This window comes from Sinohyriopsis cumingii, chromosome 6, assembly GCF_028554795.1.
Source record: "Sinohyriopsis cumingii isolate HCF-2022 chromosome 6, ASM2855479v2, whole genome shotgun sequence".
In the NCBI taxonomy this organism is placed as follows: domain Eukaryota; kingdom Metazoa; phylum Mollusca; class Bivalvia; order Unionida; family Unionidae; genus Sinohyriopsis; species Sinohyriopsis cumingii.
Window position 1 is genome coordinate 142,083,956 of NC_142966.1, and position 26,762 is coordinate 142,110,717.

General features: G+C 34.2%; 1 protein-coding gene across 1 annotated transcript; it reads right to left on the reverse strand.

The window, feature by feature from the left end:
• Positions 1 to 1,382: 1,382 nt before the first annotated feature.
• On the reverse strand, positions 1,383 to 16,744 carry LOC149798154 (heat shock 70 kDa protein 12A-like). Its single transcript, XM_089963259.1, has 6 exons — positions 16,518 to 16,744; positions 11,309 to 11,350; positions 10,630 to 10,929; positions 6,376 to 6,600; positions 4,355 to 4,505; positions 1,383 to 3,869 (listed from the first exon to the last, which is right to left on the reverse strand). The coding sequence occupies exons 3-6, from the start codon at positions 10,786 to 10,788 to the stop codon at positions 2,806 to 2,808; spliced, it is 1,599 nt and encodes a 532-aa protein (XP_089819385.1). The 5' UTR covers positions 10,789 to 10,929; positions 11,309 to 11,350; positions 16,518 to 16,744; the 3' UTR covers positions 1,383 to 2,805.
• Between the last annotated feature and the right edge of the window lie 10,018 nt (positions 16,745 to 26,762).

The following is a 26,762-nucleotide window of genomic DNA, read 5'->3' on the forward strand; positions in this document are numbered from 1 at the left end:
AGCACAAGCTACCCCACACGGATTTATAACAATAAATTTACACGATCCCAGAACAAGATATCGTGTGGGTCCTGATAAAATGTTTGGTTAAAATTATAGCAGCAGAGAAGGCGCAACCTCAAATAAATATCACGACGGGTAAACAAAAACATTAAAGTTTGATAAAAGTAAAATGACTTAATTAGAGAAAAGTGGAAGAATTTCTCTAATTAGTTCAAGATTTTTTTATTTTACTTTTTGTATAAGGTTTTAGTTTTCAAAGTTATGTTTCAGCAAAAGGTCTGTTCGCCTCCTCTGTTGCTAAGGGTTTCATAGACTCTCTATTCTCGTACATTAAATATAATACGATTACAAATACATATACATTTTTAATAAAATTCATGTAACCCGTTAACACTATATTTTATAATTAATATTTTATTATATTGTATAATACTAAATGTTCTGAGAGAAAGTTGAGTCAATGCCAATACTGTCTGTGAACAATATATTGAGGCACTAGGAAAAGACTTTAAGCTGTAATGACTAGGCTCTGTGAAGCTGCATATGTATGTTTTGTTAGGAATGCAATGTACACCTTCGCCCCAAAAAAGGATACACGTTATGGCACATAGTCTCAACCTTGTGCTGCTGAGCGTCAGAAAGGTTATTCGTAATCACGAAAATTTGCGAAGGATGTTGATTTCGCTTTCTGATGCCAAAAATGGTTTGCCCATCAAATGTTGATCAGGCCTCCCGAATTCAGGCTTCGTGACTTTCATAACATAAATATTTATGTGACTGATGTAAGTATCGAAGAATTTTCTAACATATTCACTTCCCTTGTATATGCCATGTATCTTGTTATTTTACTCACCAGTAAAAAAATGTACGAGGAAACACTAATATGTTTGTGAAATGTAAGTGTATTGCGACGCTAAACCAGCAATCATACTCTTTATTCAAATCATACAAATCTAAATTAGAAAACTCCATCAAAACGACATAATTTTGAGTTGCAACAATTCAAATTGAATTACATGAAAATTCACACACACACCCACAATAAAAAGAAATTAAATCGTAATATTTTACATACATTGCATATCGATATTGTAAGTATAGAAGTAACACACTAAGGTTATTAATAAAATGGTTTTAAAATAAATGTTAAAAGGATATTTTACCCTATATATATTTGCACCTGTTCATAACAATTCGTTACAATGAAAGTAATAACAGAGAATAAGTTGGTAATATAGCTTGAATATTTTTTTTGCAATCTTAGGCACTTAGTGCAACATATTCAATTACAAGAAAAACGTGCAAGAAAGTATCCACACAAAATTCTAGTTAGACTGCAAATACAGAAAGTGAAAGAATAGGAAACAAATGCATACTGCTCAAATAATTAAGGTGTATTTTCATGCTAATTATGTAACACATTGGCTTCCACCTAAATATTGTAATATGAGCATGATTGACTAAGTGCAAGAAGAAAAAACAAAATCCTAAGCAAAGAAAAAAGAACCTAAACTGCTGGCCTAAGCACGTATTACACGAATTAAACCATCAATGTGCACGGTACCTGCATATTTATTCCACAAGTGCAAAAGTGGAGCAACAAATGGACCGATAGTTGTAAACTGTTTATAAGATATCCTCTTTATTATCATTTGGAATAGTTGGATAGTTTTGAATATATGCCTATACACTGATGATACATATGCCACATTTGTATTAAGAAAATTGGTATTTGAAATTAGTAATTTACTAGACAGCGACATTAAGATACAATCGGTAAAATTTTAACGCTTAATTTTTAAACAAAAATGACGATTGGAAGAATTTTAACAAATCCTCTCTCCTTTCAATACTAACAATCACAAAAAGGAAATTGTATGTACAACTGGACAGTCATCCAGAGAGATGATTATGGAACCAATACAACTGCAACGGTAAGATATATGTATTGGTTTAGAAATATGCTTGATTTGTGGTGAAATAATCGAGAGGAGAGTTATGCAATGTTAGAAAATAGTAGACAATGAAAGTACTTTAATGCATCTATTTTATGCAAGACATTTTAAATTTTATTCATAGACCATACATACATATTTATTCGTGTACTTGTGTATTTTTGTGTTGTGTGTATACAAACAAAGATTTGTTAACTGACTGTATACTATCATCGTGCCGAGACTATTGTGTAAAGAAAGATTAGATGGATTGTGAGTTCCTTATAAATAATAAGGGGAAAGCCATCATATGTGACACATTTACTGTTAATGTCAATTTCACATCTAATCTTATGGCCAATACAAAGATTTTCGTAACTTGATACATACACTTTTTGTAAGTATGTTTGTGTTTTCCTGTTTACTTGTATATTTTTAAGGTGTTTAAAGAAAATCCTACCCACAATAAGATGGTTGCGAATCAGGTACACAAACCGTCCGTATGTATGTATGTATGTATGTATGTATGCAATTTAACTTTCACAAATGACGGCAATATTTTCATTTTAATTTCAATCCGTTCAGAGAAAGTATGTTTTAAAGGGAAATTGGATTAAATCGATCCATTTACACAACATAATTAAGTTGTATCTATAAATAAGCAAGACAAAAGAAGTTATTTTAGGAATACCTACTGAACTGACTCTCATTCAGCTTATGTAGTATCAGTATATACACATTTTAAGATGAATTCGTCTGACACATCTGTTGTATCTTTATGTAATAATTTTGTATTTTATTTTTAAAACGTTTTCAGTTTTAAATATCGACCATATCAAAAAGAATTTTCAAATTACGAATCCGCCGTCTACCCAAGGAAACTGACCTCAACTGTCACAGATTTTCCCGTTTTTTGTTCAGTTGCCGTCACTTTGATTTCGGTTCCACCAAATTCCATGTTCACAAGGACATTTCTATCTTTCAACGGTACACTCCTATCAAGAATAGGAACGCTCACGTAACCAAGCTTCACACATCTGTCATCTGTAACGTACAATGGTGACTTTTTAGATGAGGCATAAATATTAATTGCAATATCAGTGTCATTCTCAGACGTCGGATTATAAGATTGTGGCTCTGTACTCTTGTCCAGTGCAACAAGTTCGCCCATTTCTACGTGCTTGGAAAAAACTTCTGCACAGTATGGCACATCGTCATATTCCTTTCGCCTCTTGATATCGTGTACTTTCTCGTTGAATGGTGTATGGGTCTCGATGCCATATGTATATTTGCAAACTCGTTGTACAATCGATGACGGGTTGTGACCGAAAATCACCGCACCCTTTAGGACAACTAGACCTGCATCTCGGGGTACCACGACTTTGAGGTTTGGGAAGTTTGACTTGATGGCGTGGTAGAGCATCTTGGACTCGGAGAATCCTCCCACCATCAGAATGCTGGATATTTCTCGAACCCGACTGTCGTTTAACAGCTCTTTTACATGTGATGTGATGCTATTAATGGCGTCGGAGAAGAAGCTTTTCATCACTGAGGCTTTCATTCGAAGCTTGTCACCCACCAGGGTTACTTCCGAAGCATCTCTGGTTTCCTTGATAGCCTCACAAAGATCTTCGCCAGTTACATCCTCAAAAAATATTTTCATTGCAGATGGCAGGCGAATGGCAACATCTTCATCCTTATCCGGATCAATCTCTCTTTTCTTTATCTCGAAATCCCTGAACATATCTACTCGATCCTCCATGCTGTCCTTACAAAAGCGCTGGAAGACAGGGTTACCAACGAGGCTGATGATAAATTGCTTGTAAGCTTCGTCAACTTTAGTTCCTCCCCAGGCTCCACCAGTTGCCTTGTGGAGTTCCTTAAGTTTTCCTCCCGACATCACCTCGTGGACGGTTATATCAACAGTCCCACCTAAAATAAAACAAATACTGATACTTATTATCTTGAAATCTAAAATGCAAAATGTTCTTGCTACAAGTAATGGGTTTCAAAAATAGCGCACACATTATTACAGCGATTGTAAATCAATATACATACCATTTTGAATAATATATTATCAATCTATATACCATTCCATAAATCTAGTGATATATATATATATTAAAACTGACTATATCCTGCATTTGTTTTGTAACGTATGAGCTAGGAGGATATTATCACTGTTTCCATCAGGCATTAGAAGCACTTGTAGTCCAGTAATATTTAAGAAATATTACTCATTGCAAACGTACAAAGTTGTAACCTCGAACTTGAGAGCCCATTAAGATTACGGCTATCAAGTCGGATGTTAATGATTATATGCAAAGAATCAATGTTAAAGTCTGAAGAAACGTCATAACTATCACTATGTATGATCGAATATTCATGACATAAACGTTCAACGTTGATATATTTACCTCCTGCATCTAATATCATGTACTTTGAACCACCTTGAAAGCACTTAATATCTGACCCTTCCACCATTTGTTCAACAGGAAGAAGACGACAAAAGATGGATACCGCTTCCGGTTCCAATGCTATCTGCAAGTTCTCATTTTTGATACCAGCCTGTTCGAGAAAAAACGCAGCAATATCTTAAATTCGTCCAACTTCGATGCTATGAGGCTATAATATATTTAAATAATGACGGAAACATACAAACTCTCAGTAACTGAAATATTACCCTGTTCATTGTGGCACATTTTATACTTCCCTGTCTTGCATTTTCAAGTACACACCATTATCAACAGGATATGGGACTTGCAGGCCCAGTTCCAGGCATCTTTTCATGAATAAAACTCAATATTTGCCATGCGAACAATATTTGCACAGGAGAGCAGTTGTTATTCTTCTGCTTGCGTCTTCTAACACAGTACAACTTATTTCTGATTGGAGTGTAAAATATTGTCTTAATCAGATTCCACTAAATCCCAAAGTGTTGGACATGTTCTTTGTATGCAGATGGTGCATTAACGATCTTTCAGACAAAGTTCTTCTGGTGCTTATCAAAGCCTTATCGCCTGAAACTGATGGGTTCAAGAAATCGTTATCACAAATTTCTCCTTTTAATTAAGAAAATGTATTATTTATTCGACTTCTTGGTTCTTTATCTCACCCAAACCAAAACCCAATCAAGAGTATTATCCAGAATGAGTTGTCATACAGTTTAAATTGTTAAAGCAATTTTGGGAAGATCAATGGACAAAACGACAAAGATAAGCATACCGGATGTGACATATTGCCATGAAATTGAGAGAGTATTTATATTAGAGAACGTGTTTCATAAGAATAGTCATAAGGACATATGAGTTATAAATAAAATGATTATTGAAAGTAGTTTTTGTACAGCAGATGAATGAGCGAATAAATAAATTAATTAATGGATGAATGAAAAAGCTAATGCAACATGATACATTTGGTATGGTTATAAACACCAATAAACGAATCAATGTATATGTTATTTTCCAAAGGAAGAGAGAAAATTCATTTCCGTTATTTTCTGCAGTTCTGAATGAAATAGATTTCATTCCTAAAAGTAAGTAGAAATACGAAATTTAACTGATTTAAAATAAATTAATATCTTTTTGATTTAATGGTATGCTCTTGTATCAAACATTAACTGATTATTAATCTAATATGATTGCAAGTATTCTCCTGTTATTGCATGTTTCCATAGCTTCTGTAAACGACTAAGCACTCGCATACTCCAGTGATACTGTAGACCAAGTTGCCATTATTATATTTTCAAGTTCGTACAACGACGCCTCTCTTGATTTCTGATGTTTTAGTCCTTTCTCAGTGATGTATTTGATAAATTGTAACGAAATAGTCGCTACTTTCCTTTGTCATAATTTCATATCTCTGTGAACATGATTTTGGTTAGTACTTAAGTTTTAATAATCCAGTAGCTTCGCTCTTACTTATTAGTTTGCTGATCTGTAAAGTAAGTCTTACTACCTGAGACTCTTAAATATTTAATCCAACTTAATGTTTTTGCATGATTCCTTTTCATCTCTAGTAACTAGTATACTAAACCCCTATTTCAACTAATATTACTAAGTATCAACTTATGCTCCCATCAATGGGTGTAGTGCCGTGGGAACGAGTGGGAAAAGCGTTCCTTTTTATTTTGCACGTTCCCTTATTTTTTCAGCTCGCCATTGCCGCCCCTCCTTCCTCATCTTAGTAATCTGTGTTACCTCACTTCTTTATTGCGTTCTCTCACTTCTTTATTTAGCTCTACAACACGGCACCTAAATATTGCAACGTATGCAATGTTCTGAAGCTCAAACCCCTGAATTAATATGTGTTTAGCTTTAACTGCATATAAGTAAACGTACCTTTCAATTTACTGATGTACAAATCATAACATAATTCTCCTCGGTTAGTTGTAAAACAACTATCACAGACTCCTGCTATATATATTAATTTTACCAACCTCAACAGCTGCCTCCCTCATGAATTGCTTGGCAGAGTCATTCCAGATGGCAGGAACTGTCAAGACCCACGAGATTTCGTCCTCTTTGAGATGTTGTTTTGTTAATCGTTCCCCACTTGTCTTCCACATCTCGTCTTTTAGATAACGGATTGCAAGGGAAAAGACTGTCTTTGCAGATAACTGTTTATGTGTCTCGTCTTCTAGCTTTGTGTCCCGTGTTAGGCCCTGTAAGAACACGCTGCTCACTACGAAACACATATCACCACTAAATTATCTGACTAGGATGAACATTTTGTAAAAGAATGTATAGCTTATAATTATTTTCTTTGTTCTTTTCTTCCATGAGAAACAGACGATATCATATAGAAATCAGACCTTTAAACCAATGTTGTATTTTTCATTATAGTCTAAGATGTGAAGGTCTGATACTATTATTATATGTACGTTTATTATAGGTACGTTTATTATATGTACGTTTATTATATGTACGTTTCATGTTAGTGAATATAAGAACTACAATAATGAGTAATATGTCCTTATTAAACAAATTATCTTTCATATCAAAACCAAATTATGTTTCTTAGTTAATTTTAACATTTATTTATTTCCTCCCAAAGAAGTTTTATCGATATGAATTTTCCAAAAAATAAATAAACTTTGCAGCTCGTTATAAAAACTTGTTTACAAATTTGTTTAAATTAAATTATTACCCCTAACGCTGGTGATATATAAACAGATACCAACGTGTTGTATATGATACAACTGTGCGTGTTATGTTAATGTTTGTTTTGTTGATTGATCATCTGTGACAATATAATATTTGTAACCTTTCTGGAATAAATACATTAGACAGACTTCACCAGTATTATCATACACACCGAAGATATGTTTGTGTTCTGAATGGATAATACAAGATTTAATTCGTGAACTGAAACTAGTTGGTATTTTATTAAACGTTTCTTCTACACTGGAGAACGTTTGTTTTATATCCACTAAGAACAAGTTAGTTCTATTTTTATTATATATTAAGTGATGAATTCAAAGATATAAAATTAAATGAACAAGAATATACGAATATATTTCATTTCCTAGTACATTAATCGATCAGCTGTATGAAGACCGTGTTATAAGCATTGAGATAATAGTTCTATGAACATGGAGACATTGTACGCTTCAAGTAAGAATTGAATTTTCTGTACATGAAAGAAGAATTATTGTATATGTCTGTTCAAACTTTCAGTCCAATAAATTTTATAAACGTTGGAATGCGTTTTATCAATAAAACACCTCCGTCTCGAAAATCGAATGGTCTGCCCTCATTCCTTTCGAATGTATCGGTTTATGGTTGAATCTTCTTCATTCAATTTTACTGTGAATAGTAATCATTCTGATGCCTGTCAAACGCTTTGATCCTGTAGATGAAAGTCATCTAGGTCGACCGTGGACATGTAGTAGCAGTTGCCTGATTGCCTCGTCATCCACAAAACGATGAATTTTCGATTGCGGGGACATTTGTGTAGATTTTCATGGTGCATAATATATATCGCTTATTTAGAAAATAAGCGTGGATTAATTGGTATATGTGTTCTTGCTGAACATATGAATTCGGCCAAATATTTTCTTTTCTTCTGCAGATGGGCGTAGGAGTTTATGCCTACAGCTACATATTTTGATACAGTGCATGTCCAGAACCTGCGTCATACGCCGGAGAGGAATTGTAATATGCATCATTATTGTTAATTTAGTTTACTGTAGTTATTTATGCCTTGGAGTGCTGCCCAGAAATGTGAATTTTTTCATTAACAGGCATATATTCATCTATTAGTTTTCTAATTTTATACAGAGAGGACACCACACTTTCGAAGTAGTGAAACAATATTGATCGAAGCGCATTTACTTTTTTATTTTAACTTTTTAATTGTTTATTTAACTCTATTGTGAACTTTTCAAAAATTTCGTTACTTTTGATTACTGTTTTCGGAATCTTTGATTATCCAAGAATGCATGCAAGAGGTTGAATGATTGTTAGTATTAAATTCAGTTTGCTGTGTCAAATCATTCATATTTGCGACGATTTTATGTGAACTGTTCTTCGAAACTGTCGTTTTCCTTTGGTATGAATGGTTAGTCGTTATAAAAATGGTTTGATTGGGGCGAATATTTCATGTTGTCTTTTCTACTTTGGGAATTGATAGATTATAGCGTGGGTTTTATCATTCGGCAGCATAACCTCATTGGGATGTGTGTGTGTGTGTGTGTGTGTGTGTGTGTTGTCCCTTGCATTTGCTACATATATCAGTTTCGAAGGAGATAGTACCATTCATGCATATCTTGATTTATCCACATGTCAAAGTAAAGAACACGCCAGCAACATGTATCTTTCAAGACATGAGAGAAAGTATGTTGACCAAGAAACCCTGTTTTGTCATATTGTCCAACTCAGCTTCCGATGTTGAGTCTGCTACACTTGCTGTTTTGCTTTATCTGATTGATTTCAAATGCTTGTGTTTAATGATTGAATTTTGGTAACTCATTCTCTGACTGTGTCCTCAAATGAAGCATGAAATGATTTTAAATATGTAGATATATGCAGAAATATTTTGGTTACGTTTAATGGAAAAGTGGCAATATAATTTTATAGTTGTAGTCACACGCAGTTTGGAAGTCCAAGCTTACAGACTCATTCTACAAGATTGTTAAAAAGATTAACATCCCCCTATGTTTTCCTATTGTTTTTAGATAGATAGATAGGTAGGTGGGTAGATAGATAAATATATAGATAGATAGACAGATAGATGGATATATAGATAGATAGATAGATAGATAGATTGTTTACACAGTATAGATTTTAGTTACTGATATACAATAGTTTTAAAAGTTATCTCGTCCCTGTTACGACGCGCATCGTAGCCGTAACAATATTTGTTTTTTCCTCATTGATACTTTTGAACATTATATCACGAAGTCTTTAATAAATTGTATATGTAGGTTACGTGTTCACCTTGAAATCAGGCTGAGAAAAATTAATAAACCTTCTTTTTCATAAAGTTTCAAGAAAGAGTAATGACAATTGTTACACTTTTACATTCTGTACGTGTGCTACTGTATAATACTGTACTGTGTGCTACGGTACGGGGTTTGTTGAGAACAGATCGGATTGAAAAGCAAGAAAGATTTCAAATGGAACCAAAAATGAAAAGGAAAATTTTGACAATGTTCTAATCCGACTGTTATGTATATTTAATTTGCATTGTTTCTATGTGAGGTTTTTAATTTTTTTATTTTATATTATTGTACAGAAAGTTGTTTATATACTATAGAAAGTTATATGTTGGACTTGACCATGTCCAAAATCAAGTTCATTTTCTACTAGACCTGAATCGTTCATTTTTTTTAATTCTCTAAACAACTGATGCATAGCTTGTATTTTCTCTTTTAGTATGGGTTTAATATTAGGATCATTATTAATAGAAGTAAACATATTTATTTGGGTCTTGGGCTAGGTTATGGGACTCACCCTATACCTGACATACCTGATATATTCCCACATTCTATATTATAATTTTAGTAACAGACTTTCTAATTATAATTAAGATTTTGTCTTGTAAACATCTGGAACCTTCTAGATTGAAATTTTCCATCAGGAAATAGTTTTTGTCGTTAGAAAATGCTAACTGTGACCTGCGGTAAAGTAGAGAACTATATAATCTTGTTACGGGAAAAATTATTTATTCACTCTTTAAGATCTGATCAAAATCAATTGTATAATTGTTGTGTCCAGTAGTTCATTCGGGCTGGAATTTTTTAATTCAAAATATTTATTCACTAGAAAGTCCTATTCAAAAATTACATTCTTGCAAATTTGATTTGAATTTATAGTGACATTTTAAATAGGGTTATATTCTTGGCTTGTATTATCAGAACTACACGGGCCATCACAGACACAGCAAGACTTCCAGCGATGGATTTAACATGGATATCAAGTAAATTTTGTTCAGAACTTTAATCATTAGGACATTTGTCTGTAATTCTATTATTAATTTTGATTCAGTTTGCAATGCCGTAAGTTCTTTTTACATTTTTTCACTTTGCACTCTAGGGAAATAAATCATTTGTTAATTGTATAAAGCTTGTTGCTTCTCATTCTTTTCTACTGCTTATTTTAAGACCATATTCGTAACACTGCCTTACAACCTGATTTGGTTTTTTGATCTCCCAAATCGTAATATCAAATCTTCCAATTCATTATCTTACTTTTTGTTCATGCAGCATCATCTTAAATCGTCTGAAGTAGTACCACTGTTCATGTTCTTCTTTACCAGCCAGGAATATATATTTGTTTTCAGCCTCATAACCGAACGAGTCAAAAGTCCTTCCGTCCGGTTTTATCAATACTGTCGTCGGAGCCTTCATTGATACAAGCGGCCCTCCATAATAGTGCTTGCCACTGATTTTTGTCGGATCTGAATCATATTCGTGTTTAAAGGAAAAGGCCCATCCGGAATAAGTGTTTCCAAAGTCTATGGCTGCTACCAGAAGTCTTGTATTTTACGCCTATGAAACGAAATTGTGAATCTTCAATATAGGGTGCATATAAGGGAGAGTTTAATATCGATCGCAACTTAAGAAGCAATTTAATTTAACAGCGGAGAAAAGGAGAATCTAGTCTTTTTAACAGGAAATATAATCTTCTGAAATAAACAACACAGAGTTAGGTCTTAAGAAAAATCGTTTTCGCAAGTAAATTTTTTAAAAAATGGTTCTTGTTTAGACATTATTAACATGAGACCAAACCTATCGATGCCTTGATATCATTTAAATATACTAGAGTAAATAGGACTTGTCATTTTTATTACGACTCAAATATCTTAAAATGTCATGTTCTATTAGTTCTAAACTTTTGATACGCAAAGTTAACGTAAGATGTGCCTACCATGACGCTGTTGCAGAACAAAGACGTTGCCTGGCCGATTACCTGAAGCATAAAGAAGTATACAAATTACAGCAAAACAAATATGCATTTAATCAAATCCTTATCTGAGTCATTTAATGCCGTCATATCTCTTTAATTACAATACATGAAGACGTATTAAAAATGAATAAGCAATCTTAGATCAGAATGTATTTCGCATTTTATTTCTTACATAGTAAATAGTAGCATTTCAGAATTACATGTTTATGATTTTTTTTTCAAGAACAGACTTATTTTTTCTCGGTTAACATAGTGTGTACACGTTCCTACAGTAAATTATGGTCTCACATATGATTAGTCTGTTTTGGATTCTACCTTTTAAAAGCTAAGCACAAAAAAACAGCCTCTGTCAAAATTTAAATACCAGAATAGTTGATATAATTATCGAGATAACTTAACAATAGGGCCCCAGGTGGCCGACTTGTCTACAGCGCTTGAGATTAAAGATCACTGGCATCTCACATCTGTCCGCGTGGGTATGTGAGAAAGCTTGCCAGTTATACAGGCGGCCATGTATCGTCTGCTGAAAAATGGCCCTTAAACCCACAAAACAACAACATCTAAACAGTATATGTAGCATTAATTTTTAACGTAACTGTTTTTACTTTGTTAAAGCGGCATTCCTTCATAACAATCTCGAAAACTTAAATAATCATCTGAGATTATTTATGCCTCTCCCAATTTATAGTGGTGAAAGTGCTTTGAAGAGCATACCAGGGTAAAATAAATAACGAGAATCCAAGCGAAGACTTTCAATAAACTTACAGACAGATAATAGCATATGCTTAGAAAGTATAGAAACAATTCTATATTTGCAGTTTTGATGACTATAAAAATGAAATGTAACATTTCTTTGTCATCGACACGATTTTTTTCAAAAATTGGTGTCATAGATTAAATAGACATGAAGAGCACACACACACACACACACGTGTGTGTGTGTGTGTGTGTGTGTGTGTGTGTGTGTGTGTGTGTGTGTGTGTGTGTGTGTGTGTGTGTGTGTGTGTGTGTGTGTGTGTGATTGTGTGTGTAAGAAGTACAAGAACAAAAGACTATGTTACAATGTAGATAACTCCATAAACGCCGAAGAAAGTTAACACGTGAAATTTAAAATATATCGTCTAAACATTACATATATTATGTATTTTTAGTTTGAACTCATGATCCCTCCATATTCAAAGTTTGAAAGCAGTACTGTCACACCCGTGCAATAGTTTTAAACTGATGCTAAATGGATGGTATAAGAAGGCGAATTCTCGACAAAGACTCATCTTCGCTAGCCAAGGTTCCGATAAACCTATCAACACCTTGGCATATCTAGCAAATATTTCTCAGCTTCGGGTCTGTAAATTTAATTGGATGCGGCGGCAAGCAACCGCATCCAATCAAAATTAAGTTGCTCAAATTTGAACACTGTGATCTAGACAAAGGGAGCAAATAACTTGAATTGACTGATAAATAAGCACTTTTTCCAGTGACCGCTCCGTGTTTTTACAAATACCTTTCACTCAAATAGACCTGTAATGGCTTCCTTCTGGTACACAGTCATACTTTTGATGTTAAAATTACAAAGTATCCTATTTAGGTCAAATGCAACCACCGTTTTCGGCCAATGTACAATGCACCACGTTATTGGTTAGTTGGCATTATATCCTAAGGGAGGCAACACATGAAATCCAGCAGATGTCGCTAGTTCAAAGCACCGATATAGCTATTCGATCAGCCAGGGTGTAGATAGGGTTATCGGAACCTTGGCTAGCAAAGATGACAAAGACTAGGACAGACCCAAAACTCTATAATCTTCTCGATGGCTCATATGTAAATAATGTGGCTCAGAATTACATTTTTATCTTTGGAGAGTGCAGAAGGAAAAAAATCTTTTCAAAATCTAAGATTAGAAGTTCATGAGCGCATTTACTGAGACTTTGTACCGACTGACGTGAGACGCAAATAATAATGGGATCCGAAATGTCATATACTTTGCAATCACTGGTATCTGAATGCTTTAGAAAGGTAGATTACTTTGAAAATATTCAAATCGTTTGACACTGAAAACTCCAAATGTTTTATAACTGTATTCCATGACCTAAAACGTCAGTGCGACTCCAAATTCCATGGAAAGAAGTCAACGACAGCATTCAAAGCGAATTATCAAATACTTGTAAAAGAACTGATTAAACAAACCGATACGAACCCTTTGAATTTCGGACGTGTGTGTATGTCTGTCTGTGTCTGTGCGTGTGTGTGTGTGACTACATTTATTGGATTTCTTTTATCAGCATATCCGTTGTTGTAACTTAATGAACAGTAGATGCAAAGATACGTCACCCAAAAGTTTATCAGTGCACGAAAAACTCATTTTGTTAAAAGTGATACAAATATTAAAGAACACACCAGTGATGTGCCCCAGTATTAAGAAGACATATTCGACGCACTTTATCCACTCTTTCGCGTCCGGCGTATGTATAGTTAATTAGATACAGCTTCAGATTACAATTGGAAAGATGTGTTTGACAGGTATGTGACGGGGGTGTGACGGGTGTGTGACTGGAAATGGTTCGATTCGGAATCAAAAGGTACCAAATATGTGTGACTACTGACAAAGAGAAAATGTGTTGTACCATGACAGCAAACATAACATGAATCTGTGTTTTCCTTTCATGTGATTTTCCCCCAATGGAAAAAAAATACCCATGATATTGTGTTGTTTTTATATGTAAATATGTTGTACCACGAGAGAGAGAGAGAGAGAGAGAGAGCGTTGTACCTAGGAGATTTCACTCATCTAGTTTCAGTCTGTGAGGATGAAACAGCCACAATAGATGGTACATCTGGTCAGAGACTGCAAGAGAGTCATTCTCAAATACACTTTCAAAGAGCCTTCTGGAGAAATTCCAGACTTCTTCTCTCGGCATGAAAATTAAATCATTGTTATGTATGCCAAAAGAATGGACTGTGGTTTCCTGAATGTACACAACGACGTGAAAGTCGTTGTTGTTTTGTTGTTGTTGTTGTAGGGTTTAACGCCATTTTCCTGCACACGATAGGATATGCATGGCAGCCAGTATTAATGGTGGAGCAAGAACACGGGAAAATCCCAGAAAGAACCACCGACCCACGACAAGCTACTGGCAAGCTTTCTCAGATACCCACATTGGCCGAACCCGAGACTCGAACCCACGCAGACAGAGGTGTTATGGCAATCATCCATAACGGTGAGCGCTTTAGACCACTTGGTCACTCGGGGCTCCCAATGTGAAAGTAAATTAACCTTTAATGCAACAGACAATATCGACAAACGTAAAAATACCTATTATTAATGTCAAGTAAAGAGGAACTGGGCTACAGAGAGTCCGAAGAAAATCAGAAAAAGAAGAGGGAATGGAAGAGATTTTTAGATGAAGAAAAAGAAGAACCAATTGCAGCGAAGAACTGTAAAGCAAGTAAGCAGAACAATCGCAGAAGAACCCATTCTAGTAAAGAAATTAAAACACGGAAGGAAAAAAAAAAGAAGCAAATTTTTAAATTTGATTGTGATTTGTATTCACGAGAATATACTAAAACAATAAGTTTATCCGTGATTTGATTTGTTTTTAATATATAAGATATTCAAACACACACACACACACACACACACACACAAGAACAAATTTTATAATGTGGATAGTAAAAATCTTGGTGTTGACTGGGTGATTATCACTCCAACTGGCGTGCTGAATTGTAAATGTGAGTATTGGAGAGTAGGTAACAATGTGTTGAGTGATAACTGAGTGTTGAATAATAGTTCTGTTTTAACAGTGCATGTTTGACCGTAACAGACCCGCAATAGGCCTACACGTCTAAAACCATTGGACTAATGGAGCAAATTGCATAAGTTCCCATGCCGACACACACATATAAAACATATACACTAAAAGTGTAATGTTTAATTCCCGTTAGACGCGATACAGGTTCACACATGTCAAAAATATGGATTACGAGCATAAAATTACATCTTTGTTAAATCCTAACCAGGCCCACATATCTTCGAACCTTTTCCAATGTTTTCATTTTCTTTTTCCACGAAATTCCATATTAGTTTCAAACTTTTAGTGCTACATTTAGTCTCCGCAATATTTGTAAATGTTTTACACGACTTTTTCAGCCTTCTTTAAATTCCGATTCAGTTTCGAATTTTAGTACAACTTTTAGCTTCAGCCATATTTTTTTTACATAATTCTGAGCTTTTTCGATTTCCGCTACAGTCCATATTTTTTTGTCGCATATAGTCTCAGACAATTTATTGTTAATATTAACTGGCCATCTTGATGACATCTATTTTATCTATTCAAATGGAAGAAATTTCAGATGGAGAAAAAGAAAAACCAATTACAGCAAAGAACTGTAAAGCAAGTAAGCAGAACAATAGCAGAAGAACCCATTCTAGCAAAGAAATTAAACCACGAAAGAAAAAGAAACAAGTAAATTTTGAAATTTCATTGTGATTTTTATTCACGAGAATATACTACATTAATAAGTTTATCCATCTTTTGATTTGTTTTGTATATATATATAATATATAATATATATATATATATATATATATATATATATATATATATATATATATATATATATATATATATATATATATATATATATATATATATATATATATATATATATATATATATATATATATATATAAAAACCCACTGAAGTGAGGTAAGACCTTAGGGATAAAGTCAAAAATAACTAGCCACTTTTCTCATTTATGTATGGCGCCAAAATAGCTCAGTAGACAGGGTGTTGGAATTGTAATGCAATGGGCGCTGGTTCCGTACCAGCCCAGGTTGGATGCCGCGGTGTGTCCTATGGGAATGGCACTTAGCTTCGATTTCCAATGTCTCATAATGTGTTATAAATGCCCTTAAAACCCACAAACCAAATCATTAATTTTTCTACTTTCGATTTCTTTGGTTCTTATTTCTCAGTGTAGTCCAGTACAATATTTTGTGAGGTAGTTGTCACCATTTGGGTTATTTATTGACATATTTTACGAAAGCTAAGGAATGTGTCAAAAATTAATCTGAAAATTCCCGGTATAAGACAATCAAAATATCAGAAATGTATTATTTATTAATATTTCTTAAAAGCCTCGCTAGGGATAGAAACAATATATAAATGTTACCGGACTGTATTGGATTTATAGTCTTCTGATTCCACTCGATTCATGATTTCTGGTTGACAATATTCAGGTTTTATTAAGTAACACACTCAGAATTGCACCGAGAACGGAATTGTGGGAACTTCTGACGTGTAGTTAAGACAAATGTACTTAGGTAACAAGCAACGAGGAAGTAGATCATGTACAGCAGATACGTCACCGAGTTTGTCCTTTCAATTTGCGCAGTAAAATTCGTCCTCACTGTACCTTTATACCTGTAATGCAAATAAAATGGATGGTCTTATCAAATAAAATTCGTGTGAAAAGATAAAGGGAATTAAAGGAAAAGAGACATAAAGACGAAAACACGAGTCGTCTACCTTGAGATTTATGTTTAATTATCAATATATCTACAACTTGTGTTTTAGAACGGCCATAGAGTAATCGTTGAAACATAAAATATATATGTGAATAGTATTGTACTCATGTTTTCTCATATATAAACAAATTAATTAAAAAAGCGAAATTCAGTTCTTAAATATGCTTCATGCATTTTAAATAATATACTGCCTATCCACCATTTACTTTGTATTTCATTCAATGAATATATAGCATAGAGAGTTTTTTTCTGAATCTTTTCGGTTGTTGTCTTCATACTGCGGTACAAAATGAAACATAAACCAGTAATCTCAGATGTAGATAACAGAAACAATACAATAAAGTAAAGGGGAAAAAAACTATAAAATAAAGACTAATTGGACACTACGTAGATTTGTGTATCACCTAATTGTAATCAGTCCCTGGTTCCAGTATTCCATTGCACATGCACGTAACAATATCACACTGGTAAACCTGTAAATTATTCAGTAACTAAATTAAGCCTTCAAGAAGCCTAAGCTTTTCGTATAAGGAGCATAAAAGACAAGTATATTTTGTGGGTCATTACTTAAGATACGACATTTAATTTTAAATACAACTTTTATCATTAATGTGATAGAAATGAGTTTAAAAACAATTTTTTCAGAAATAAGCTAAGAATGGAGGGGTATAAATATTTATAACACCGTTCATGACGATGGTCTTCTTTTAATATTTCGAGATGGCTGGAGGGTAGTTTTCTCTCTCTGGATGAACAGATCTTAAAATGTATTAGGACTGTTCTTTATAATTAGTTTTACACGTTAATCATGCAAAGTGTCAGTGCCTGAACTTACATGCCCTGTTGCTATTCGATATTATGTCAAATACGGTATCATATACCTGTTACACGCAACGAAAAAAACGGTACACCTCTTGATTAAATATAGCAATACAATTGATTAAGTAGCGATTGTAACTGTCATCTCAATCATAATCATGTCTGAAAAAGATGGAGAAATTAGGCATTGCAGGCTTTCATACACACAACCAAACAAGATTGAAAGCAGAAATAAGCAAAACTTGAAACCGAAAATCCTTAAAATTGTACTAATAATATTTAAAATAGCAGCAAAGAGGAAGAACAAACCTTTTGCTGGAATGTCATTTTTGAAAAAATAAGGCTTCTTACGAAAACGAACAAAATCAGGTCAATAACACCAAACTGAAGCCTCTGACTTACCGAGAGTTTCTCTAAATGGGTTAGTTTATTTTGTTACTTTATCTATGTCGTTCGTGTTTTTCTAAATTTGTATGTGTGTTTTGTATACCAGCCGGACGTAACATTGAAGTCGCAACCTCTCTGCTGCTAGCAATATATGAGTAATTATTATATCAATCTCTCAACCAAATATTTTATCAAGACCGATATCGTGATCGAGGATCATGTAAATTTATTGTTATAAATCTGTGTGGAGTAGATCGTGTTTTTAAAAAGAGGTTTTCGAACTTAATCATGTCCATATCCCCACTACACCAAGTCTGATGAATATTTCGCAGAGTATGTGTATCAACTCCGTTAAACACAACTAAAACATTGCAGTTATCTGTGATCACTTTAGGTATTTGTGTATATCGCTGAGTAACATAAATCACATTGTTTGTCATATACTGCTACATTATTAATAAATCCATCGAGGTCGTCTACAGATGAGGCTTCATCAATATCGGTGATAAAATTAATAATATCATTACCATCTTCGTCAACAATTTTGCGTTTTCATTAAAATCTTTAAGTACATCGTAACATCTCTGATCTTCAACTTACGGAGCCACTAAATCCATTTGAGCCATCTCATTATCAAATTAAGTAATAATTGCGTTCTACCGAACCCAGATGGACCTATTATCATCATTCTGATAGAATTTGATAGTGCTGAAATATGTTTGACTGGTTCTTGTTTTCGTGTCGCTGAGAAATCACTGACATCTGTGTTGTACAAATATAATAAAAAAATATGGATTATATTGTGTTGGATGTAGAGCATCCACCCCCACGAGTGGATTAACAACAATAATGACAAAAAATAAAATGCGTGCACTTACAGGTAAATGTGTAAATGGTGGTATAAAAAATATATATTTATTTCTAATAATAAAATCGGTGGTGATATCGCTACTTCATTAGGAAAATTTCCAGGAACTCCATGGGCTAAATACCCAGGAGAAAAACATCTTCCTGGATATAATTATTGTGGTCCTGGAACCCGACTTGATATTCGACTTGACAAGCTAGATCAGCCAAGAGCTGGAGTGTATCCAATAAATGCTATTGATCAAGCATCACATGTTCATTATGTAGCTTACAAAAGTAATGATCTGCAACAACAACATATTGCAGATGTGAAGTTGATTCACTCGTTAAATTCCATATATATAAAAATCTTTTGGAAAATCATTAGCTAATTGGTCGATAAGATCTGCGATAAAAGGTAAATTATTATACGGAGCCGTTCATTAATCAACCGATTATTATAAAATAATGGAATCGATTTACTATAGCCCAAGAGGATATTGGAAAGGTAAAGCAGCGATTAGTAAACTCACTGATGCAGTTAATGTTACACGTTATGTTGCTGCAAATCGGTTAGCATGACAGGCAATATGGCAAATTTAACTACCACCACGGAAAAAAATCCACATGCACATTTTGATGTCAGCACTCCTAATGATGTTCATCATTCAGATATTTTGTTTTTACCACGCGACCACTGTTAAAATTGGCAGACGTTAATTAACATACAACTACGCATTAACTGTCGTTGTCGTTGCAGGTAGCTATAAGGAAGCAGGGCGTTATCAACTAAAACAGCAACTGAAGTTTCTTCTGGTTTTGAACGAATTTATCAACGAGGACCTTTACGATGGCCACAACTATTACAGGCTGATCCTGGCAAGGAATTTTTTGGTACAGTATCATCTCTGGTGTAAACACATAGCGTCAAAATCAGACGAGGACATATTGCAATTCATTGTGATCAGGCAATTGTTGAACGATTTTAATCGAACACTTGCTGAACGTTTATTTGAATATCAATATCCGATGCAAATAATTCAGAAAGATACGAGATCTCGAGAGTGGGTTACAAGATTACCAAAAGTGATAAATGCATTAAATAATGAAATTACTCGAACAACTGCCATGAAACCTATTAATGCGATTACACAAAAAAAAAACATATACCAATACAACAACATGAATTTTCAAAACAACCAGTATTAGGTAATGTGACTGTAAGATATTTATATGAACCTGGTGAACTTGAAGGTGGTAAAAAAAGAGCGACTGATCCTATTTGGAGTATTACAACACATAAAATTTCCAAATTGGTAAGATCCAAGGGTAGATCTGCAATCTACAAATTAGATTCAACTGCTCCTCAACGTGGATTTGTACGCGAGCAGTTACAAGTAATTCCTGAAGACACAATTACCACAGCATTCACTTTTGTAAACTAGCACCTCCACGTCGATTACAGTTTCGCTGTGTGACCAAAATTACTATTAATTCTGTGTACGGTAAATTGTCTTGTATTATTATTTGAATACGGCCACGACATTATTGTATTACAGCTCGCACATTCTGTCGTTGTTTTAATGTCATGATAAATTCGGCATCGAGATCAATGTCGCGCTTATTTTTTGTCACACTGTTTATAACTAAGTAATTTATAATTAACTTTTTAAAAAAAATCTTACTTTATCATTATCAATAACTTCGCTATTGCCAGCAGTTTTATGTGAAGTCTATAAAAATCCTCTGCAGATATAATTAAATATTCATCTTCAATTTTATTAGCCAGTGATCGGAAATCTTTTTTCATAAACAGTAGCTATATTGGTTTCTAGATTATAATCATGTACAGTAGGAGGGAAATAACTAAGTACAGGATTCCATGACCACGTATTTCGATACTGTGTTTCATTTTAAAAAATTCGCTAATAGAAAAATCATTTCGTTGAGGTTCTGGTGGTCCTTGATAAACAGGTGCTATCTCAGGCCATCCTAACACGTTTCGGATTGATGATTGATAAATATCTACAACATAATCTTGCGAATATATCTATTTTTTATTCTCTTCTTGTTATAGATTCGCTCTGCGCTGAAATTCATCTTTGATTTGTTCGATTTGATGACTACCCGTATGAATTCCGATAACTTGCCAATCGGGATTTCCATCATCTTTATTTTTATTTGCAAATACAAGCGAATTATTCGCTTGTAATCCACCGAATGATTTTGATCTGATATTTGACCACCCATGATATACTCCCAATTGTGCTAGCGCTATTTCTTTCGCTGGAATTGCAGTTGCAAAGTTAATTCTGGATTAGTTGAGCTCACTGATATCATCGTAGTTTTTGACGGAGTTGTATTAACGACAATTTGTTGAAGTAGCTCGTTCGGAGTTGGCATTCTTATTTAAATCCTGATTTTCTAAATCAGGCGTGGATTCTTTCAAACTCATTACTTCCTTGTAGATTTTAATCATCTCCGTGAACTCAAAATCTGATATTTTTTACCATTACTAAGACTTCTTGATAATAACGAGGATAATTTGGAGTATGCTAGCGTCGCTGTGTGTAATTTTATTATATAATAATGTAATTTTGTGTTTGTACACGTGCATACATTTTTTTGCGATGATATTAAGAACAACGGCAATTGTTGTTGCAGCTGAAACACAAATTGTTACTAATGCTGGTGCTATCACTAGTGATGGTGTTATTGTTGATAATAATACGTCGGTTAAAGCAATAACAGCACACACTGACTAAATAATCATGTCAACGACAACCACGCGTCTGAGATATTTTTTTTACTTTTACTGTATATTCGTCAACGATATTTTTTTTAGTTTGGTTTGCCATTCACGTGCTTGATTGTCTCTAAAACGTTGATTGGGGAGCTCATTATATTTTAAGTAGGTGGTAGTTTAGCAACTAATTCAAGACACCAATAATAAATCAAGCCGAGTTGGGGTTTTTTCGGGTTCCACCACAAATGTTTCCTCGTCGTTTTGCACTAATATATATCCAGAGGATCCAGTTAGTGGAAAACGCCGTGAAATTGTTGTTGTTGTTGTTGTAGGGTTTAACGCCATTTTTCAGCACACGATAGGCTATGTATGGTGGCCAGTATTAATGGTGGAGGAAGAACCCGGGAAAACCACGGGAAGAACCACCGACCCACGAGAAGCTACTGGCAAGCTTTCTCACATACCCACATTGGCTGAATCCTAGACTCGAACCCACGCAGACAGAGGTGAGATGGCAGTGATCCGTGACGGAGAGTGCTTTAGACTACTCGGCCACTCGGGGCCCCTCCTTGAAATTGTAGTAGATACTGTATATGTTGTAACACCATGTACTTAGATTCGGTATATATCGGTAACCTCAGCGCTATGTGTAATGGATTTATTGAGTGGTAACCATAATGCTTGTCCAGACGTTACTGTATATACTACACCATCGGTATTTTTTTATGTCAGAGAGTTTAATATCAATAACCGCTGGACTTCCAAAAAATTCGTTAATGGCTCTATTTGTGTTTCTACGAAAAGTTTCAAACTCTTGTACATGATTAGAGTATTCAGATATAAATGTCGCCATTTCATCATCATTTTCATTAACGAGTTCATCATCGGAATGTTGCTATCATCGACATACTTCTTCGTTGCAGCGTCATGGCTTGATTCTGGTTCTCCAAGACTAGTAATTTTAGTATTAATCATATTGAGAGAACCAGTCATTGTATCACCTGCGGTTAATAAACGATCATTGGTCTCACTTATGATCATGTTGTTCTTGCTGTCTAAATATATTTTTTGCTACCACATCATCGTCTGATATTGGTTCTCTCACATTAATAATTGTATTTTTACTCATATTGAGATCGCCGTACATAATATATCCAATTCTTCTTCTTCAGATACGTCCAGCAATTTCTCCCATGATTGATAGAATTGATTCATCTGATTTTTTAATTTTACCGTTTTTAGTAAACACCAGTAAGTTATCTTCTGTTGCATCTGGAACCCGCAGAGTAATATGTGTCAACATGATATTACTCGTCTTTAATCGTCCTTGTTTATCCTGAAAAACAACGACTTCATTTTGGTCCACATTTGCAAAACTCAAAAAATTAATGAGTTCATCTTTGACCTCATCAAGGGTAGCATATTTAGATAAGTCGACTTAATATTTGCGCTGAGTCTTACTCCGAGAAGATCTTCCGTAAATATCTTTCATTATACTTTAAGATCGACACAGCGTCGAGTACAGCAATTACTACACGCCCGCGTATTGGCGGATCGGTTATTGTTTGTGTTGCTAATGTTGAATACCAGACTGGAGTTTTTATTGTGTTTACGTAACTCATAACTTCTTTTCGTGGAGCAAGCCCATATAAATCAAAATAAATAATTCCACGTCGATCAATTGCGTATACCACCCAATGAGTGCCAGGACCAGAACTATTATCAAGATTAATGATACCTGTTTCAATATTGTTTGGTTGTTTTTGGTAATTGATCACGCATAAAACACCTGTAAATGTTTACATATTTAATTTTTAGCAGTATCAAGTAAATCAAAATCTGACATTAACGGATTAACGAAGTGTTCCTGAAAGTCTCAGACCTTTTCCGTGTCGATAAGGAATTCCTAGTAATCTTATACCCCTTCCCCTTTTTAAAAATCCTTGTCCTGTTGCTTTCTTTAATGCCATTCCAGCAGCAGTTCCAACAGCGCCGAGTGCAGCTGCTTTGCTATAGCTGGAGCTTCAGCGGCTATTAATACTGGTATAACTGCAAGAAGTGGAAATATACCACCTGTTTTAACTGAGTCTTTAATCGCACCAGCAGAAAGATTGAGTTTAACGCCTTTTTTATTGTTTGCGCTATTGAAATGCCTGAGTTGACATTCTGACAATGATAGTTTATTTTGACCACCTGTGATCGGATCTTTTTTTAGTGATATTTTTATTCCGCATGTCTTTGCTGAACTTGATTGAAGTTTATAAATCTGATGAGGAGTCAGAGTAGCGCTTACATGATGGTATGACATTATAAATATCGTGAGCGATTTAATTACGTTTTATACTGGAGCATCAATAACTCATTCGTCCGCCAGAACCTTCAAGTAACATTGCTTTATCGCTAGGTATAACTGCAATTGCTCTGTAATTAGCACCAAGGGGGTTTACACGAGCTCGAAAGTGAATATCAACAACAGATTGTTAGAATAAATATATATGCTCCAATGAAAGATAATAGATCGAATACAGTGTTTTAAAATCCCGCTGTAATATTTGTAAACCAGTATCTATGTTTTGATCACGTCCCATAAATGTCATTAAATGATGATATGCGCGTGCTACATAATTTCGGTCAAAATTTAACAATATATCTTTAGATGGTTCTTGATGTCCATTTATCCGTAAAGAGACTTCAGTAACTGCAAGTGTGTCAAATATCATATGACTACGTTCTTGTGAATATAATCGATCAGCATTTTGTAAAGCGATAAATATATGCCTCGATACAGAAACTCCTTGTTGTGATGCTATATGCCATATCAATATCCCAGCAACATTACTTTGAACGCTATCTGTGGTCGCTGTTAGCCATGATAGCAATGATTTTCCACTAAATTCATAAAACTAATTAATCTTTCTTCTTCAACAATTGATAGAGTCATTACTGACATCCACAGTGAAAGTTTTGTTAATCTTACCATACAGTTGTGAGTAGCAGCAGGACTCAATATTGCATCACTGTCAGTAGTGTTTCTTACAAGTACAAGTGTATGTTTAGCTCCAAAAATAACTGTTCTAACATTTCTACAAAATCCAAGGATATGAGATAGTGGAATTGCGCGTGAAAAAGCTTCTTCATCATTTATTGATACAATTGCTGGCCCATCAGCCGCTCCTCTTTAGCAAACATCATTGATGGGCCGGCTGATCTTGTATAATCATCTGAATATCTTGCAAGACCAAGTATTGTTGTAGCAACATCAACATCTTTTTTAATTGTTTCAATATTTCTTCCGTCAATCATGTAAGTAGCGCTGTCACACAACGCCATGATACAGTTGTTAACAAAACCAACTATATTAGCAATTCCAACTCCCGTACCATCATCTTGCAAAGCAAAATTCTACCTTCTACTTCGATAAATGCTTCAGCAGGTAAGAAATATATGCTTGTATCTTGAACTTGTAATTCGATTCGACCACGCTTATTTGGTACACGTGGGGTCTGTTCGGTTTGGTTATCGTTATACAGAATATGATCGACCACAGTTATTGCCCGGATCAAGTAAACAATAGAATAAATTATGGAATAAATTATGAAATTGATAGACTGAATAATAAAGAGCAGAACAGGGATTTAGAATACATTACACGAGCCCCGTATGAAAAATACAACAATTGAATCAATTATATATAAACAAAAACGGTATGTGAATGATTCGCTTTCCGTCAGAAATAGTTTAATTAAACGAATTTCGATTAGCCGTTCACTTGCTGATAGAATCAATTTCAACATATGATCGAGTGACGGATCGAACTCAGGTTGCCTGGCATGACAGCATCACCTTGTGCTTCCGGTTATTCCCAATTCACTGTGGTGATCGGTCGGCGTTTCCGTATTTATTCTTCTACTAGCCTCTTCGGATCATTAAATCTTAGTTCGGACTGCGCTCCCATTCCCACTGTGAAGTCACTTGTGAAACAATTTTTTTTTTTTTTTTTTTTTTTTTTTTTTTGGCCTTCAAATAAAAATAATCAATTCAACCTGACCACATGTCAGGATTTTATTATTCTGACATTAACAAATATTCCTCTTTTTCTTTCTAAATGCAACAGACTAGCTAATAGCATTTGTGCAATACACAAAATCAATGTTAGCGCTGCTACATTCCTAAGTACCATGACATAATTTGCCATCTCTGATTCTCTCATTGTTGTCCCGCTTGGGCCGTAATTTAACAGCTAACCTATCAGTCGACTTTCCTTCTACATCAACGATTCATTTGGAAAGAATTCACGACTTAATTAAACACGTACTAATGGACTCCACTCCTTGACTCCTTGTCATAACTACACTACTTTGCTGATTAGCGATTCCTTGACACAAATTTCAGACACAGACAATTGAATCTTCAACATAAATCATACAATTAATTTATGACGGATAATGTATATAGTAACACAGTTTGCGTCCAAAAAAATATATTAAATCTGATAATACATGATTACTCTTACACACCAAACCTCTAAATCTGGACTAATTCTTATAAAGAAATATGATATGACATTCTTACAAACATGAATCATAAGCATGCACTTATTTTTTCTGAACTCAAAGAAAATTAAAGTATTATATTACAATGAAGAAATTCAACAACAATTACAAACTTGCATCAATGAATATGCATGGCATACAATCGAGACTAACCTCTTGCTTTATCCGAGATTTTCACTTTCTTAAGAAGTTGGATCTGTCCACTGCACCAAACCAACTATTCTTGTCACCCTTAATTTTTAAATGGAACGTAGTTCACTCAAATACGTACATTTTCATTATCTTTAAACGTATACAAGCCCATTTTATGCAAAATGAATGTAATTACATATTTTATTTAGTTGTTTCTTTTTATGTTTTACATTACGTCATTCGTTTCGATTTTTTCAAGTCTAACTATACAAAATAAACATTGCATTGGACCAAAACGGTTAGGATGTCAAGGGTATTAACTCTTAAAACAATAACCAAAACACTAAAAAAAAAGAGTAATCTCTCTTGGCCATTATCAATGTTTGTATATATAAAAAAATAGTGTT

Coding starts and splice junctions, on each gene's coding strand:
- LOC149798154 (XM_089963259.1), bottom strand. CDS start 10,788: ATGAAGGCTCCGACGACAGTATTGATAAAACCGGACGGAAGGACTTTT. Junction 6,601..10,629: donor TGATGCTGCATGAACAAAAA/GTAAGATAATGA, acceptor GTGTTCTTACAG/GGCCTAACACGGGACACAAA. Junction 4,506..6,375: donor TGAGGGAGGCAGCTGTTGAG/GTTGGTAAAATT, acceptor TTTCTCGAACAG/GCTGGTATCAAAAATGAGAA.